Source organism: Cannabis sativa, chromosome 5 (genome assembly GCF_029168945.1).
Source record: "Cannabis sativa cultivar Pink pepper isolate KNU-18-1 chromosome 5, ASM2916894v1, whole genome shotgun sequence".
NCBI lineage: Eukaryota > Viridiplantae > Streptophyta > Magnoliopsida > Rosales > Cannabaceae > Cannabis > Cannabis sativa.
This window is the reverse complement of record NC_083605.1, coordinates 6,227,501-6,244,889: the sequence shown is the minus strand read 5'-3', so window position 1 is coordinate 6,244,889 and position 17,389 is coordinate 6,227,501. Positions and strand designations below refer to the sequence as shown.

Below are 17,389 nucleotides of genomic sequence, written 5' to 3'. Positions count from 1 at the left end.
TATAACACTTACATCCGAACACATGAAAGTGACTTACATTTGGTTTCTTACCTTTCCAGATTTCATATGGTGTTTTGTGAGTACCTGGGCGCAAGAATACTCGTTGATGGTATAGCAAGCGAGTGTTAATGGCTTCGGCCCAAAGGCGCTTTGTGAGCTTCTTGCTATTCAACATTACTCTAGCCATTTCTGTTAGAGTACGATTCTTTCTTTCAACCACTCCATTTTGTGGAGGAGTTTTAGGAGCAGAAAATTCATGAGAAATACCGTTAGCTTTACAAAATTCATCATATATGGTATTTTCAAATTCCTTACCATGATCACTCCTAATCCTAACAATTTTGCCAATGTTACAATCTTTTTCAACTCGTAATTTCAAACACAGAGTTTGGAAAGCTTCAAAAGTATCAGATTTTTCTCTCAAAAAATCCACCCATGAGAATCGAGAAAAATCATCAACACAAACAAAAATATACCTTTTACCATTTAAGCTTTCTACCTGGATTGGACCCATTAAGTCCATGTGCAAGAGTTCGAGAACTCTAGAAGTATTCACATCTGGGACACTCTTGTGAGAAATTTTCAGTTGCTTACCTAACTGGCATGGACCACATTTTCCCAATGACTCTTTACCTAATTTAGGTAATCCTCGAACAATCCCTGAAACAGATAATTTTTTCAGATTTTTAAAGTGAATGTGACCAAGTTTTTCATGCCATAGGTCAGTAACATTTTCAATGACAGAATGACAAGTGGCATGCGTAGTGAGAGTATAACAATTATCACTAGATCGCAGCCCTTGTAACACAATTTCATCAAGAATATTATATACATAGCAATGATTGCTATCAAAGCTCACAAGATAACCACGATCACAAATCTGACTAATGCTAAGTAGATTAGCTTTTAGTCCTTCAACCAACATGACATTTTTTAGTTTAGGAAGCCCTTCGAACTTGAGAGTTCCCATTCCTATGACTTTACCAGTAAGACCGTTACCAAATGTAACTTCTCCACAGTGCATTGGTCTTATGTTCACAAGAAATTCTTTTTCACCTGTCATGTGTTTGGAACAACCACTATCAAAATACCACATGTTAGAAGCAACAGTTTTAAAACAAGTAGAACCTACCAAGCATTTGTTTTTGACAACCCATTTTTGTTTTTGTAAAACATGTTTATTTCCAATGTAATTAGATTTAAACATGTTATGCATGGTTATGCATTTAGGTCGAATGTGACCTTTTACTCCACAAAAATGGCAAATAGGAATGAAACGTCTTCCTTTCCCTTTGAAATTGTCAAACTTACCGTGCTGCTTCTTTTACGTAACGAGAGTGCTTTCTTTGGCGAGACAGAAACCTGCGAGGTAGAAACAGTTCTTCCAGAAACAAAACTATTAGTGGTATTAGACACAGGTTGATTTGGAACATAACCCAGCCCAGCATGATTGGTTTGGCCAGATTTTTGAATTTTTTTCAAAAATGGTGGAACCTGGATTTAGCATTTTAACATTCTTTTTAATGTTATCAATTTCCTTGGTTAAAGAAATAATTTTTGACTCTTTTAAAGACAATTCAGATTCACAACATTTGAGTTTATCTTCCAACTCATTAATGTTGTTACACAAAATTTTATTATCTTTAACCAGGGAGCGATTTTCAGCACTAGTTTCCAACCACTTACCAAACATTACCTTGTAGGATTCAATCATGGAATCCTCATCAATTTCTGACTCATCTGATTCGGATTCGGATTCTTCCTTGTTGTCATTGATCAGGATATTGTTCAAGCAAATGCTTTTTCCTTTTTCCTGCAAATTTCTTGACAAAACACTTGTTAGGACAACTTTTTCTTTTTCATCCTCACTACTCTCAGAATCATCACTCCAAGTAACATTCAATCCCTTTTTATTTTTCTTTAAGGTATTAGCACATTTAGATTGAGTGTGACCAAAACCTTCACATTCTCTGCATTTAATACCTTTTTTATTGTTAGATGGAAAAGGTTTAGAGGGATTGTTACCAGAAATGTTACCTTTTGGGTTCTTTGAAAAGAACTTTTTATTTCCACCAGATTTCATGAATTTTTGGAAATTTTTTGCCAATAGAACCATTTCATCATCATTTTCATCATCAGAAACAATATTTTCAGAAGCATTAAAGGCAATACCTTTGCTTTTCTCATTCGAGAGATTTTGCTTACTCTTTTTCTTGATTTGTTGATTCAACTCAAAGGTTCTTAAAGATCCCATGAGTTCCTCAACCTTCATTTTGCCAAAATCTTTCGCCTCTTCCATTGCAAGCAATTTTGTATCAAACCTGTCAGGAAGAACTCGAACAATTTTTCGAACCAAGACAGATTCATCCAGTTTTTCTCCCAAGGCAAAAAACTCATTGGAGATGTCAGATAATCTTTCATAGAAATCATTTAAAGTTTCAGTATCTGACATTCTCAATTCATCAAATCTAGTTTGAAGCATGGTAAATCGTGATCTCTTCACATCAGCAGTACCTTCAAATTGAATTTGAAGGATTTCCCATGCTTCTTTTGCAGATTCACAATATGAGATTAATTTAATAAAACCTTCACCAACACCATTAAAAATAGCATGTAAAGCCTTATTATTATAACCAGACAGTTTTTCATCTTCAGTGGTCCAACTGAGTTCAGATTTTACCTGAGTATTACCTTTTTCATCATTTTTAGTAGGTTGAGACCACCCTGTAAGAATAGCTCTCCATGCTTTCTCATCTTGCGATTTGATGAAAGCTCTCATCCTGACCTTCCAATAAGGATAATTCGACTCATTCAATAGAGGAGGTCTAGAGATGGAACTTCCTTCTGCAAACAAAGACATCTCACACAAAACAAGTTAAACGGAATAACCTCAAGATCTCACTAAGAATTTAGTGACTCGGCTACGATACCAATTGAAATTCCGTATTTTAATATTCCCAGTTTGATTATTTAATTAAAGGATTAATTAAATGCGGAATAATAAAGCGAGTGCGAAAACGATTTTACGTAGTTACAGAATGCAACTCCGTAACTCCAGAGAAACCCAGAAAAACAAACAGTGCATAAAAGTAAAGACACACAAGATTTTTGTACGTGGTTTCAACAATCCTTTCAGATTGTTACTAGTCCACGGGGCCACGCCCAGAGATAAGATTCATTAGATCGGTATCAAAAATACAAAGTAATTGACTTATGCATAAATAGACTCCCTCTTATTGTATGCCGCAAGCTTGATGTATTCCACCTACTAACCGAATCTTGATAAAACTCCAAGTGCTCGAACTCCCTTCGATCACCTTGAAGAGTGCTTGAATCCTCCCGATTCAAGGCTTAAAGGCTATCTCCCGAAAGCCTATACAACCATCTCCCGAAGGTTGTGTGCTTGTATCCTCCCGATGCAAGACTTCAAAAGCAATCTCCCGAAAGCTTGTAAATACCCTTCTCCCGAAGGTGCACTGATGTTCTTCTTCGTTGTAGACTTGAATACAGACTCAAGACAATACAAACAACAAATAAACAGAGTAAGAGTAGAACAACTCTTCTCTACAAATCAAAGACTCTCTTTTCTAAAGATATGAATGAAATTCAAAGATACAAGAGAGGTACCAAGAGAGGTACTAAACAAAGACACTCTTTTCTTAAGATATGAAAGTGAATGAAAGAGATACAAAACCTAGCTACTATAAGATGTATTTATAATGAATATACATCTCATAGACAGCTTACATTCGGTCTGAACAAGACCTCAACCCACTAGAAACTTCCCTAAAATAATTCTTCAATCAGTCCAGGAATTTCCGTTTCTGTACATACAGAATCGTGGGCAGTAACTACAACTTTCCTTTTATAGAAAAGGAAAGTCTAGCTCCGGTTTTCTCTTCAAGAAACCTGATCTAAGAAAATGGGAAACTCAACACAAGATCAGATTACACAGCTGGTTAGATAAAAACGAAATGGGTAACCAAACTTACCATTTTTACCTTTTTTCCAAAAATAGGAAAGCTAGACAACTTTCCTTTCAAGTTTGATTTACACAAATATGGAAACCATATCAATATATGCCAGCCGAAATATACATTAAATAATAAAATATTTTTGTCAATTAAATATGCCAAAAATGGAATTAACAAGAAAGTTATTCAACATGCTGTTAAAATCAAGCATGTCCTTGTAATTGATCAAGTTGCAGATGGGTTGACAAAAGTTGTATTCAATGGCAGGTTCAATGTTCTTAGAGAAAAACTCAAAATTGAAGATGCTTCAATTCTAAGCTTGAGGGAGAATGTTGAGACCGTGTAGTTAGTTAAGCATAACTAAAATTTTGTTATGTTTGTTGTATGAGCTGTATGAGCTAGTTGTCCGTTTTCAGTTATTTTGTTAGTTTGTTAAGCATGGATTTTATGTTATGAATCAACAGAAAACTACTCTTCAAATTTCTTCTCTTTTCCTCTCTTTTTAGACTTTTTCTCTTTCAAAATGTCTAAAAAATTTAACAAAACATATAAAATTTGGTCGCATTACTCTATAGAAATATAACACGTGCAACTTTTGTAATTGTCATAAAATTTTTAAGTAATTTGTGGCATAAATACTTAAATTTAATTCTCTGCTGTGTACAAATACCTAAATTTAATTTTTGAAAGAAATATTACTTAAGTTATATTTTAGAACTTTCTTAGATACATGTGCGTTAAGTGTTAAGTCATTATTCACATGTTATTTTTTTATTAGTATATTTAAATTAATTTTTAAATAAAAAATAAAAATTTAACGACTAATTAGACTAATTAAAAACTATTACGTAATTATTAAATTAATACTTAACGGTTTAATACTTACAAAAATTTAAAAAAAAATATAACTTAAATGTGGTTACTATTAAAAATTAAATTTAAAAATTTATTTATAACTGAAAATTAAATTTAAATATTTTTATTGTAAATTATTTAATTTTTTTCATTAAAAAAGAAAATTGAAACAAAACAAGATAAAAGTAATGATAGGTACAATTAGTTTCACTTAGTCAAAGGCTATGCAAATTATTTACTGACTAAATGGGACCCACAAACTAATTTATGTGATCGGAAGGCCTACCTCGATTCCTATTGTTTTCAGCCATTGCCACGTGTTTTCAGCATCAAACACCGTCGGCATGACGCGCGGCTCCCTTCGTGGCCGTCAAGCTCGAGGAGGAGATTTCAAAGTCAGCGTCTTGTCGTTGGAGCGTGTACTCAACGCGCCAACATTACACTGTGAAGAACTGATTGATATATAGTTAAATAACGTTAGGTAACCTACGCAAGTAAGTAGGCGATTTTTTACGGTTTAGAAATTTCTTAAGAATAAATAATTAAGTGAAGTAAAGTCAACTTTGCATGTGCGGTGATATTAGGGCATTTAATTAGCAAATTTAATTAAAATGAATTAACTAATCAGAGCAGAAATAAACATAACATTTTTTTTGATAATGATTGTTCAGCTACAATTTTGCATATGGCTTTTTCAGCCATTTATGTGTGTGCCAATTTTGTTTAATATATATAATAAATTTAGTTGATATTCCATTTTTCTCAAAAATTTGAGTCCAATAATTAAGAATATGTTCCAATTTATTTGCTGGTTTAATCATTATGTCAGCCTACTAAAAAATTTAGTAATACATTTGATCTATATATATGTAAATTATTTTGTCTAAATAATGTAAATATATTGTTTTGGTTAGACAATTAATGAGAATTTCTATCTTATCTTATTTATTCTAAATAAAATTAAATAAAATATTTCTTGACAAAAAATAATAATTACATAACATTATATTAATTTTGTAATGAATTGTAATTGTAATGACTATTACAATGATTTTTCATTGTAATGAAGATTACCATATACAATATAATGGATTACAAATTTTAAAAAAAGAAATCAAACAAAGTAATGGATATATTGATTACCATTACAATGGGATTTTGCCTATGTATTGTAATTCCTATCACGTTATAAAACCAATATAAGATTACATTGTTAGAAAATATTTCTTTTGCTTTTTTTGTTAATTTTATTTAAATTTTAAATATTAAAAATAATAAAACTACAAGCTTGGAACAAGGCTATCTTGGCTAAGTTTCTATGGGCTATTATAAAGAAGCATGAAGTTCTATGGGTCAAATAAGTTAATGTTGTCTATTTAAAACGAGATGGCATTTGGAACTACAAGCTTGGCCTGGATACAAGCTGGTATTGGAAGAAGTTTCACCATTTAAGGAAAGACTTCAAACAACAGCAGATTGTGGCTGCTGGAAGGAATAACAAGTTCAGGGCAGCGTTTCTTTATAATAGCATGATGTCTTGTGAGGAAGATAAGTACTACAAAGTTGTTTGGAATAGATATAACATCCCCAAACACACAGATTTATACTTTGACAAACGGTACACACCCAACTCCTAACTAGAGATCAGCTTGCAATTCTTCACATCAACATTTTGGCTTCGAATTATCTAGTGTGCGGGTTGGAAGTTGAATCTCATCAGCATTTTTTCTTTGAATGCTGGTTTTCTAAACAGGTTGTGTATGAGATTTTCTGTTGGCTAAGCTTTCAGGCTTGGAACACACAGTTCACAAGCTGGAGAACTTTTCTGTCCATAATAGGTAGCAAGTTCAAGGACAAAGTGGTGGTTATGCTGCTTGTTGCGGTTGTCTACCATATTTGGCTAAATAGAAACAAATGTACACATGATAATAGCTCTTACACGATTAGTCATATAGTTAAGGAGATTAAAAGGATTGTAATGTATAGATTGTATAGCTATAGACAAAGAATGATTGACTCCAATAGCCAAAGGCTAATGAGTAGGCTGTTAATTTGATTTTTTTTTTGCTGCTGCCCGAGCCTCTGATTTTTGTGAGGCTTTGTTTGTAACTTGTTTGTTGATTAATGAAAATTCTTCTTCTTTGAAAAAATAAATAATAATAAAACTATGAGTATTTTTGACAATATACAACTTATTTTATTTGATTACAATATTCATTGCGAAGTTAAATCAAATATCATAATATTATTCATATTACAATTCTTATTTCATTACATTACCATTCATATTACAATTACCATTCTCATTATATTACATTACTAAAGCAAACACCACCTAAATATCTTGAAGTCCAAATATAATTATTGAATCTATTTATGCTATAAGAATATATGTTAGGAGTTTTTCATTTTTACACTTTAAAACAGATTTTTTTTTACGAAAATTCACATACCAACAAAATAACCTAAATCTACAAAACAACTCATATAAAAATTACTGGAGCAATCTAATAAACTGTAAATTTTAAAAAAAAAAATTAAAAAAATAATATCTTATATTTTTATATATATGTAGTGATGAGATGCATCTTATCTCTTGATTATGATCTTAAATGAGATAATTATTTCTTTTCTTTATTTTTTTTTTTACAAAAAATACATATTTATTTCGTCTAATTAATCCCCCTTTTATGTTAACGTCCGGTCACCAATATAATTATATTTCTTTTTGCAAGAAAATTAAGTCCTTCAGTATTTAATGCATGTAATATATATAAATGCTCTTAACTTTAACAGTTGATGATTTTCTTATAAACTAATGCTCTTTTTGTGGTTAGCTTAATTTTTTTTGAATATTTTCAATTTTCAGTTACATATGCATAAATTATTACGAGGACCAATTGTTAAATAACATGAAAATTTGTGAGTATGTGTATGTGATAGTAAACTAACAAAGTTTTTTTTAAGGACATTTGAACAAATTATTTGTAAAAAGTTCCTATTTAATTAATTACCGGCCATGACCATAAATATTATTATTTATTTCTACATTAATGAGTCATTGACCACTATATATCTCTTTTTTTAATTTTTTTTTTTTTGCCCCTTTACTATCCTCTTCTCTGTTTTTTTTTTTTTTCATTACTACTAAGACATATAAAAATAGAAGCAGTTTCTCACTAAAATTAATCTAATCGAACACATAAAGCTATCCTATATATGAGATTACTACAATATCTCATTATTATTAGACATATAAAAATAGAAGCAGTTTCATATATGAAAAGTATTTTAGGTTATCTTTAGGATACTAAATACTTAAATTTATTATTATTTCTCACTAAAATTAATCTAACCGCGAACACACACTGGCATGTTTACTAAACTATAATTAAAATTAAAATAATTAATGGGAGAAATGTATCGGTTTGAAATAAAAAATAATCGGAAACAATAACTTATTATGTTGTTTACTAAACTGTTCGAAAAGAAAACTCGAATCATATTATTTTGTTTACATAACTAGAAAATGTAATCGGAATGCTTTAATTTGATAAAATTATCATTATTATAACATGTAACTATTTTCTGTTTGTTGTGGACATTGCCCCACATAGAATAAATGGTAGAGAATTGAGTCATATATAAAAACATGGGCTACTTCACTCATTGCCAATTGATTTTGAGATGGAACCACATGATTCTCAACACTGTTTATAGATTTTTAAAGGCATATTTGTCCTTTTCATTTTTAATTAATAAAATTAAAATTAAAATAAATTAAGATAGAAAAAGGAAAGGTATTCCCTATGAAAATGGAGGGAGAACATTTCCCTTTGTTTTTTTTTTTCCTAATTTGTGTGGGTCCTACTATTTTTCTCTTTCCAAAATTTAGTAAACGATTGTATGAAAATCAATAGCATACCATGCATTCCCATTCCCTTTAATAAACTAATCAATGAGAGAAATGTATCGGTTTAAAATAGAAAATAATCGAAAACAATAATTTATTATGCTGTTTACTTAACTGTCCGGAAAGAAAACCCAAATCATATTATTTTGTTTACATAACTAGAAAATGTAATCAGAATACTTTAATTTGACAAAATTGTCATTATAAGAACATCTAACTATTTTCTGTTTATAGATTTTTAAAAGGCATATTTATCTTTTTCATTTTTAATTAATAAAATTAAAAATAAAATAAATTAAGATAGAAAAGAAAAAGGTATTCATATAGAATCAAACAGTTTTTGTCATGTAATCAATCTCAATCACAAGTTTATATATATAATTATTTATGATAAAAATTAAACACATATTTTTGTGTGTAAAAGAAGTGTTACAATTTTTTTGATATCTCTAACATTACTCAATTTGTACTTACATATCCCTACTAGTTGGTGCAATCATACCCTAAAAAAGAAGCATAAGTTCACAAATCTCCAATATCAATCAATTCAAACCCACAAAACTATTTTAAAGGGCATTAAATTGCTACATTGTTTTTTTCTTACCCTATACTCTACAAGTACAAAATATGTCAATGACTCAACTATAACTAATTAAAGTTTTAATCTTCCTTTTTTTTTCCTTGTCTATTGGGAATAATGACCAAAGTCTAACCGTTGAAGAATATTGCTAAAAGAGTACATACATACATACATTATATATATATATATATATATATATTTAATGGTAGTAGTAGAGTAGTTGTTCAATATTTAAGCTATTCTCAAATGGGGTATTTTTTTTTTTCATTTGATTTGTTGTCTCTCCATCTATCTATCCACATGCACTTCCTCTTGTTGCGCTTTATAATATTTGTTTTTACAAACTGTATACATACATATATATATATAGATATATATATAGAGAGAGAGCCCATATTTCTGATAGATTTATCTAATGGTTTCCGGAGCCTGTTGGCATGTGGTGATGCTGCTTTCACAAGCAAATACCAGCTCATTCTCATTATTACAATCATCATTGCCAATGACCCACCTAAGGATTTTTCTTCTCTGAACTATTTCTCAAGCCCTCAAACACTTAAACTACTTCCACTACTAGATCTATCAAAGCTTTGGTGTCATTGTTATTGTTAGTACCAATCCTTAATTGTCAGCTACCTAAGCAAGTAAGTCTTAGTTATCTCTCTCTCTCTCTCTCTCTCTGCAAAAACTATAACTTTTATTTCTCTCTTTAGTTCTGCCAGAAAAACTTAAAAGAACTCTTATCTATAGGAGTTTGTTGTACATGTGGGAGGCAAAAAGAAAAAGCAAAAGGGGTAATGAATAGTTTTTCTCTGATCTCAGTGTGTATCTTAAAAAATGATTCTTTTCTTGTTTATGTTGGTTTCTGTTGTGATACTCAATTTTTGTTTTGTCCCTAACTAGAAGAGTGAAGTTTTGTTTTTTTTTTCTTTCTTTTTTGAGAATTTTTTTTCAAGAAAATTAACCCAACAGAGTTGGTAAAAGTAGGCAAATAAACCTATCTGGTTCCTATTCTTAATTCAAACTTTGAACTGCTTTTCTTGACTAAAAACTCCTAACTGTAAAGCATTAAAAGTCAATCGTTACAGCTCAAATATGTTTGATTCTCTTCTAATTCTCATTTGTTTAATGTTCTAAAACTATTGCAGATGTGACAAAAGATTTCTGAACCAACTTCTGTTCTGTTTATATCTTTGGGCTGAAACATTTGATTTGAGTCTTGTGATCATTTTTTTCTGAAGAGAAAATGAAAACAAGACTAGACTTTTACTTAATCTTCTCAGCCATTTTGTTGGTTGGAACAATCTCTACAAGTGTCACAGCAAATATAGAAGAAGATAAACAAGCTTTGCTTGATTTCCTTGGCAATATTTCTCATTCTCATTCTCTTAATTGGTACAACAACACAACTGTATGCAACCATTGGATTGGAGTCATTTGCAGCAGTGATCAGACCAGAGTTACAGAACTCCATCTCCCTGGAGTTGGGTTCCGTGGTACTTTCCCATCTAACACTCTAAGCCGCCTTTCAGGGCTTCAAGTATTGAGTCTCAGACTCAATAAGTTTTCAGGTTCTTTTCCATCTGATTTCTCCAAACTTGGAAACTTAACATCCCTTTACCTTCAATCCAATAATTTCTATGGCTCTTTGCCTTTGGACTTTTCACCTTGGAAGAATCTTTCAGTCCTTAATCTTTCAGACAATGGTTTTAATGGGAGTATTCCATCTTCAGTTACCAACTTGACTCATCTCACAGCTTTGAATCTTTCCAACAACTCTTTTTCTGGTCAGATTCCTGATATTAATATTCCTAGTTTAGAAGAGTTGGATTTATCCAATAATAATCTCACAGGTATTGTTCCAAGGTCTCTTAGAAGATTTCCAAGTTGGGCATTTTTGGGTAATAATATTTCATCAGAAAATGCCACTCCTCCTTCTCTACCAGCTGAGCCACCAACTAATGCTCATTAGGAATGGCAAATTGGGGGTTTTTCGCGGTTCGAATCGGGGCCCCGATCCGATGGGGCAGCCCCGCCCCGGTACAATCGGATCGCTAATCGGATTTTCGCCCCGCCCCGCCCCGCCCCGGTCAGATTTTTTCGGGTCGGGGCTGACCCGATTCGGCAATTCATTATTAACTAAAAACAAAATTAAATTTCAGTTCAAAAATCCCTAAAGCCCTAAATTGCAAATTCGAAGAACCCTTTTCCTAGTCTCCTTCCTCAAATACAGTGTGATTCTGTGCAAGTGAAATCCATTTCATGGAATCCGGCTATGTCAAGGATTTTCTTGCTGGGTATTGACGAGGAACAACCGAACAAGAAAAGAAAAGAAAGCTCCACTGCTTGGTTATAGCCAGCAAGAAGAACCACCTCCAAATCTTCCCTCTAGGGTTCACCACCGAATCACTCTCTCATTTCAGGTATGATTTTTTGCTCCAGCTTTGGTTTTCTATGGGATTTTCAGTTCTGTTGTTTTTTTTCTTCCATGTATCAGTTGAAAGTTGAAAGTTGAAAGTTTTGTGTGGCTGGTAGTTTCTCAACATTGTATACGTTTTTCTAGTGCATTGTCTCTTGGTGGATCGTTTGAGAATTTCCCATATGCATCACTCTTTATCTTTGTTTAATCTTTCCTTCGTCCACAGTTCAGATTAACATATATATAAATAATTATTGATTAGTTTAACCATTTAGAGTTCTGTAGGAAGAGATATTTCTATACCATTAAATTTAGAGAAGTTGAGCTTCTTGCTGCGTCTGAGATTCTCCTCCCTTGAATTTTCCTATGTGAAATTGAATTCCTAGTGGGTTTTTGGTCTAGTTTCATCACAGCTTCAATGGTGGGCTCTGCCGAGGTGGTGCTTCTGTTATATATTAATGTTAATATACAGTATTAAAGAACGATGGTCTATTGGTGTGTTTTCTAATAATTAAATGCAAACTAAATTATAAATATGTATATATGTGCTTCTATTAATATATATATAAGCAATAATTTTTGGTTGGTTAGATCGTAATGATTGTTAATTTCTTAAGTAATTAATTTAATTATATGTTTCATAAGTTTACTATTTTCTTAAGATAATGGCTTGAGTCGTTTGACTCAGTTTCACTATTTGAGTGGTCATTTGTTTTCTAATTTTTGTCTACTCATCATTGTCCTTTCATGTACCAAACTGAAAATGCAAATTCTATTCTTATTTCTTAGACTTTGACGCTTTGCAAGTGGAAATTTTAGTCTCAACTTCTGCAGCAACTTATCACTTGATCTATTACATTGGAGGTATATTTTATATAATTGTTATATTACATATAATTCAATAGAAGAGTTTGAATATCTTATATATTCATCCATAGTGAAGTAGGATCTGTGAAATTTATGTCCTGCGGTGATATAAGGATGAATTGTGTATTATCTGATTGTTTGTGACTGAAATTGACAGATGGTTAGGTTAATAAAATAGGGGAAATGCTGTCCGATTTTTTAAAAATATATTTATCAAATTTTCTAAGTAGTTGTGTGCATTGATAGACATGAGAATATGATGTTATTGTAGGTTGATTAAAGAATAATGTCTGGTCAAAAAAGGTAAATATCATTAAATAAATAATTATATATATTTGTGTATATGTTTCATAATTAGTATTGATTTTGTTTTTTTTTTTTTACAGTAACAATAAATGATGAAGATGTTGATGTTGATCCAACAATGGTAACTAGTTCAGTTTTCGTAATTTATCAAAAAAAATTATCAATTTTTATTATTAATATTTTTCTTTGTTTTTTTTTTCAGGAGCCTTACGTTGTTGATCTTGATGATTAGAATATATGTTGTTTTATTGTTAGTTTTTATTATTAATGTACTTTGTTATTAGTAATATGAATGTAATTGATATTTCAACTCAAATTATAATTAGGAAATTTGTTTAGAACTTTATTTTTTGGGTATTGTTTAATTTTAATATGAACATCTTTAGAAATTTATTTTTAAGTATGTCTTTATGAATCCAAGAGATGTTTGTTTGTTTGTTTTGTTTGAAAAGTAATATATAAATAATATTATATATGTGACATAGTGTGAGATGAAGAATCTATGTCACATATTTCAATCTCAACTTTTGAATATTACCATTTAAAAATAAAATCATGATTTGATCCAATAATTAAAGATAAATTAACAAAATATATGCTATAGCCTATAGTGAATTTTGTTGCATGCAATGTATTACTAAATATCTATATAAAGCCAACATATTCTTTTTTTCCATCGATTTATATGGTGAAAAGTAATTTTTAAATTTACTCGGTTAGTAAAAAAAGTTTATTAAGGAATATAAAAAAAAAAAAAATAAGAGAATATATATTTTTATTAAAAAAAAACTCTTAATGTTAAATTTGATAAATTTTAAAATAATTATAAAATATAATTAAATACTTTAATTGATTCAATAAAATTTCTTATAAAATTTTAGGAAAATATTTTTTTCTTAACTTATAAAGTCACTTATAATATAAAATTTGAAGAAGTAAATTTGAAAAAAAAAAAAAAAAATCGGGTCAAACCCGACCCAATTGGGTCGGGTCGGGTCAGACCCAATTAATTGTTTAAGGTAATCGGGGCGGGGCGGGGCGGGGCAAAAGCTTGTCGGGGCGGGGCGGGTCAGAAGCGGGGCGGGGCAGACCCGCCCCATTTGCCATTCCTAATGCTCATCACCAACCACCAATGAAGATGAAGAAACTCAGTCAGCCTGCACTTCTGGCTATTGTAATTGGGAGTTGTGTTGTTGTGTTTGCAATGGTGGCTATGATGATGCTCCTTTGTCGATCCAACGGTGGAGATCGAAAAAGTTCAGTTGTTGCTAAACCAAATAAGAAAGAAAGCTCATCAAAGAAAGCTGTGTCACTCTCTGAGAGCCAAGACAAGACAAATAGACTCTTTTTCTTTGAAGGGTATAGTTTTGCATTTGATTTAGAGGATTTGTTGAGAGCATCAGCTGAAGTTCTTGGTAAAGGAACTTTTGGGACAACTTATAAGGCAGCCTTAGAAGACACAACCACTTTGGTTGTGAAAAGGTTGAAGGAAGTAACCGTGGCTAGACGAGAATTCGAGCAGCAGATGGAGATTGTGGGGAAGATAAGGCATGATAATGTAGCTCCTTTAAGAGCATATTACTACTCAAAAGATGAGAAACTCATTGTGTTTGATTACTATGAACAAGGGAGTGTCTCAGCTATGTTGCATAGTAAGTTGAAAACAATTTTTGTCTTCAATTGTTTGAACATTTATGTAAAAAGATAGTTTATTTAATGAGTGGTATTTCTCTTATTTCAGGTAGAAGAGGAGAGGGTCAAGGAAGGATTCCAGTAGATTGGGAAACAAGACTAAGAATTGCTATTGGTGCAGCAAGAGGAATAGCTCATATCCACACACAAAATGGTGGAAAACTTGTTCATGGTAACTTAAAAGCCTCAAATGTCTTCCTCAACTCACAAGGATATGGTTATGTCTGTGATACTGGTTTAGCAACACTAATGAACCCAATGCCACCACCAACAGCGCGGTCATATGGATACCGAGCACCAGAAGTAACTGACACCCGAAAATCAACTCCAGCATCAGATGTGTATGGTCTTGGAGTTTTGCTACTTGAGCTTCTGACAGGAAAGTCTCCAGTTCATGCTACTGGTACTGAGGAGGTAGTTCACTTGGTGAGATGGGTGAATTCGGTGGTGAGAGAGGAATGGACAGCTGAAGTTTTTGATGTGGAACTTTTGAGGTATCCAAACATAGAGGAAGAAATGGTTGAGATGTTGCAATTGGGAATGAGCTGTGTGACAAGAATGCCTGAAAGGAGACCAAGAATAAGTGATGTTGTGAGGAGTTTAGAGGAAATTAGACAAGTTAACAGTGGAAACAGGCCATCTTCTGATATTAAATCAGAAGTTTCTTCTACTCCAATGCCAACTCCAGATGCTATAGTTAGTCATTCATAATAATAAGATCATCTATATCAGTGATTCATTTCATTCTATAGTGTTACATATTTTTTCACTTATTAAAATTCATTTCTTATTGCTCAAAATGGTTATGATTGAGATTATTACTGAATGTTATAATAGCAGTAACTTTAGAATCTATTGTATTACAAATTCTGGCCTTTGAATTGAAATGTTGTGGATTAACACAATTTTATTTTCTTGTACTTTATAAATACAAAATAATATTCGAGTTTGATTGGCCATTGTCTCTCAATTCACAATTTTTATTATTGAAATTAAACGACATTTATCTGTGAAAAACGACACCACCAAACTTGAACGGTGCTAAATAAGTGGCACATTTTAAACTTTCATTAAGAAAAAACAACAAAATTGACGTTAATCTTTCAACAGAAAAAAATGGCACTAGTTATATTAATGAAAAGCTTTTAACTCATTTTTTATAAAGAAATAATTTATTTTATTAATTGTTATTAATAAGAGAGCTTTAATTTCTTTTCATTAATGAAGTAAATTATCAATAATAATAATTATTTACTTTTCATATCAATTGTTCATATTGGAGGATAATTATATATTATAAATGCTGTGTTTTTTTTTTCTTTTGACGAAAATGCATTTTATATTAAATAAGCATTTATAATACAAAAGCATTTAACGGGGGAGGCATTTCCTCCGACCAGGAACAATTTGGCTAGCAAATGAGCTGCCGAATTAGAAGATCTGTATACATGAGAGATCTGTACTCCAGGGAAGTTGGACACTAGGTTCGTAATGTCTGATAAAAGACAATGGAAATCAGAAACTGGGACAGATCGTGATTGCAAACCTTTGGCCACTATAAGAGAGTCAGTCTCAATATAGTGTACATTCAGACGATTGTCTATTAACCATTGCAACCCATACATCAAGGCTAAAGCTTCCATCACCTCAGGCCGAAAAGAGCCTATAACGGGCTTGGAAAAAGCTGCAACGATGTCACCAGCAGAGTTGCGAAGAACTGCTCCACAGCTTGTTATTTGAGTTCCTTTGTTGACAGCAGCGTCAGTGTTTAATTTAAGTCTACCCGTAGGAGGATTCAGCCAAGAAGCTTCATGTTTGTGTTGTATATTGTTGAGAGATACAGCAGCAGTTGCTGCATTGTTCGATTTCTGGGCTGCTTGGAAGTCTTCCAAATAGGATAGAGCACAGTATAATAGCATATCATGTGGTTTAGTACTGCTGCCATATTTTTCCTTATTTCTCTCATTCCAAATGTGCCAAAGAATTGTTGTGAATTGTTCAATTTGAAAGTCTGACCATATTTCCGAAACATGAAGCAATAATTCTTTGAGGGACATATGCTCAGAAATCAATTGGGGAAGAGAGAAAGTAGAGTCCTTCCAGATCTTCTTTGGCCGATTACAGAAGAACAAAGCATGTTAAGTTGTCTCACTTGCATTTTGACAGAGAGGGCACATAGGAGAATCAAAAATGTGTCTATGGTGAAGAGTTGCAGTAGTAGGGAGACATTCATTTATAGCACGCCATAAGAAGATTCTAACTTTAGAAGGCAAAGATAAGGACCAAAACTTTTTCCACCATTTTTGAGTTTGAATACCCGATACAGCAGGTTGTTGTTCTTCAAGGCTTGTTGCTAATGTATAACTTGATTTAACAGTGTATGCACCATTAGTTTCATAGTGCCAAATAAGTTTGTCAGCTGAAAGATAGTCAAAGGTATCTGAAGTATTTTGTCAACATCTGAAGCAAGAAAAGTGACATTTAATAACTCCAAATTCCATTGTCTTGCTGGTGGGATAAGTGAAGACACTTTCTGGTTTATGTTAATCCCATTCGATCTTAAAGGCTAAAAGTTGGAGATACCAGGGAGCCAAGGATCAGATGCACACAAGATGGAAAGTTGGGAACAGCCCTTCCTTGAATAGAGCCATTAATTAGGAAGGAAAATGTGACACTTTTGATGCATCTTGCAATGAGATCAACTACTGAAGAATCAAAACCCAAAGATAACATCATTTGCTGAATGAAAATGCCATTCCACTCGATCGAAGGTTTTGCTCATG

The 17,389-nt window shown here is 32.0% G+C and overlaps 2 protein-coding genes across 2 annotated transcripts; one reads left to right on the top strand and one right to left on the bottom strand.

The window, feature by feature from the left end:
* Positions 1–9,651: 9,651 nt before the first annotated feature.
* Positions 9,652–15,511, top strand: LOC115717291 (probable inactive receptor kinase At4g23740). Its single transcript, XM_061115328.1, has 4 exons — positions 9,652–9,966; positions 10,471–11,272; positions 14,004–14,566; positions 14,656–15,511. The coding sequence occupies exons 2-4, from the start codon at positions 10,569–10,571 to the stop codon at positions 15,315–15,317; spliced, it is 1,929 nt and encodes a 642-aa protein (XP_060971311.1). The 5' UTR covers positions 9,652–9,966; positions 10,471–10,568; the 3' UTR covers positions 15,318–15,511.
* Positions 15,512–15,943: 432 nt separating this feature from the next.
* Positions 15,944–16,663, bottom strand: LOC133038115 (uncharacterized). The gene has a single exon (XM_061116165.1). It carries the CDS (start codon positions 16,661–16,663, stop codon positions 15,944–15,946), a length of 720 nt encoding a protein of 239 aa, XP_060972148.1.
* Between the last annotated feature and the right edge of the window lie 726 nt (positions 16,664–17,389).

Excerpts from the sequence above, each read along its gene's own strand:
- LOC115717291 (XM_061115328.1), top strand. The coding sequence starts at position 10,569 with ATGAAAACAAGACTAGACTTTTACTTAATCTTCTCAGCCATTTTGTTG. Across the intron at positions 11,273-14,003 it reads CCTCCTTCTCTACCAGCTGA|ACCCGCCCCATTTGCCATTC; the intron begins GCCACCAACTAA and ends GGGGCGGGGCAG. Across the intron at positions 14,567-14,655 it reads TGTCTCAGCTATGTTGCATA|GTAGAAGAGGAGAGGGTCAA; the intron begins GTAAGTTGAAAA and ends CTCTTATTTCAG.
- LOC133038115 (XM_061116165.1), bottom strand. The coding sequence starts at position 16,663 with ATGTCCCTCAAAGAATTATTGCTTCATGTTTCGGAAATATGGTCAGAC.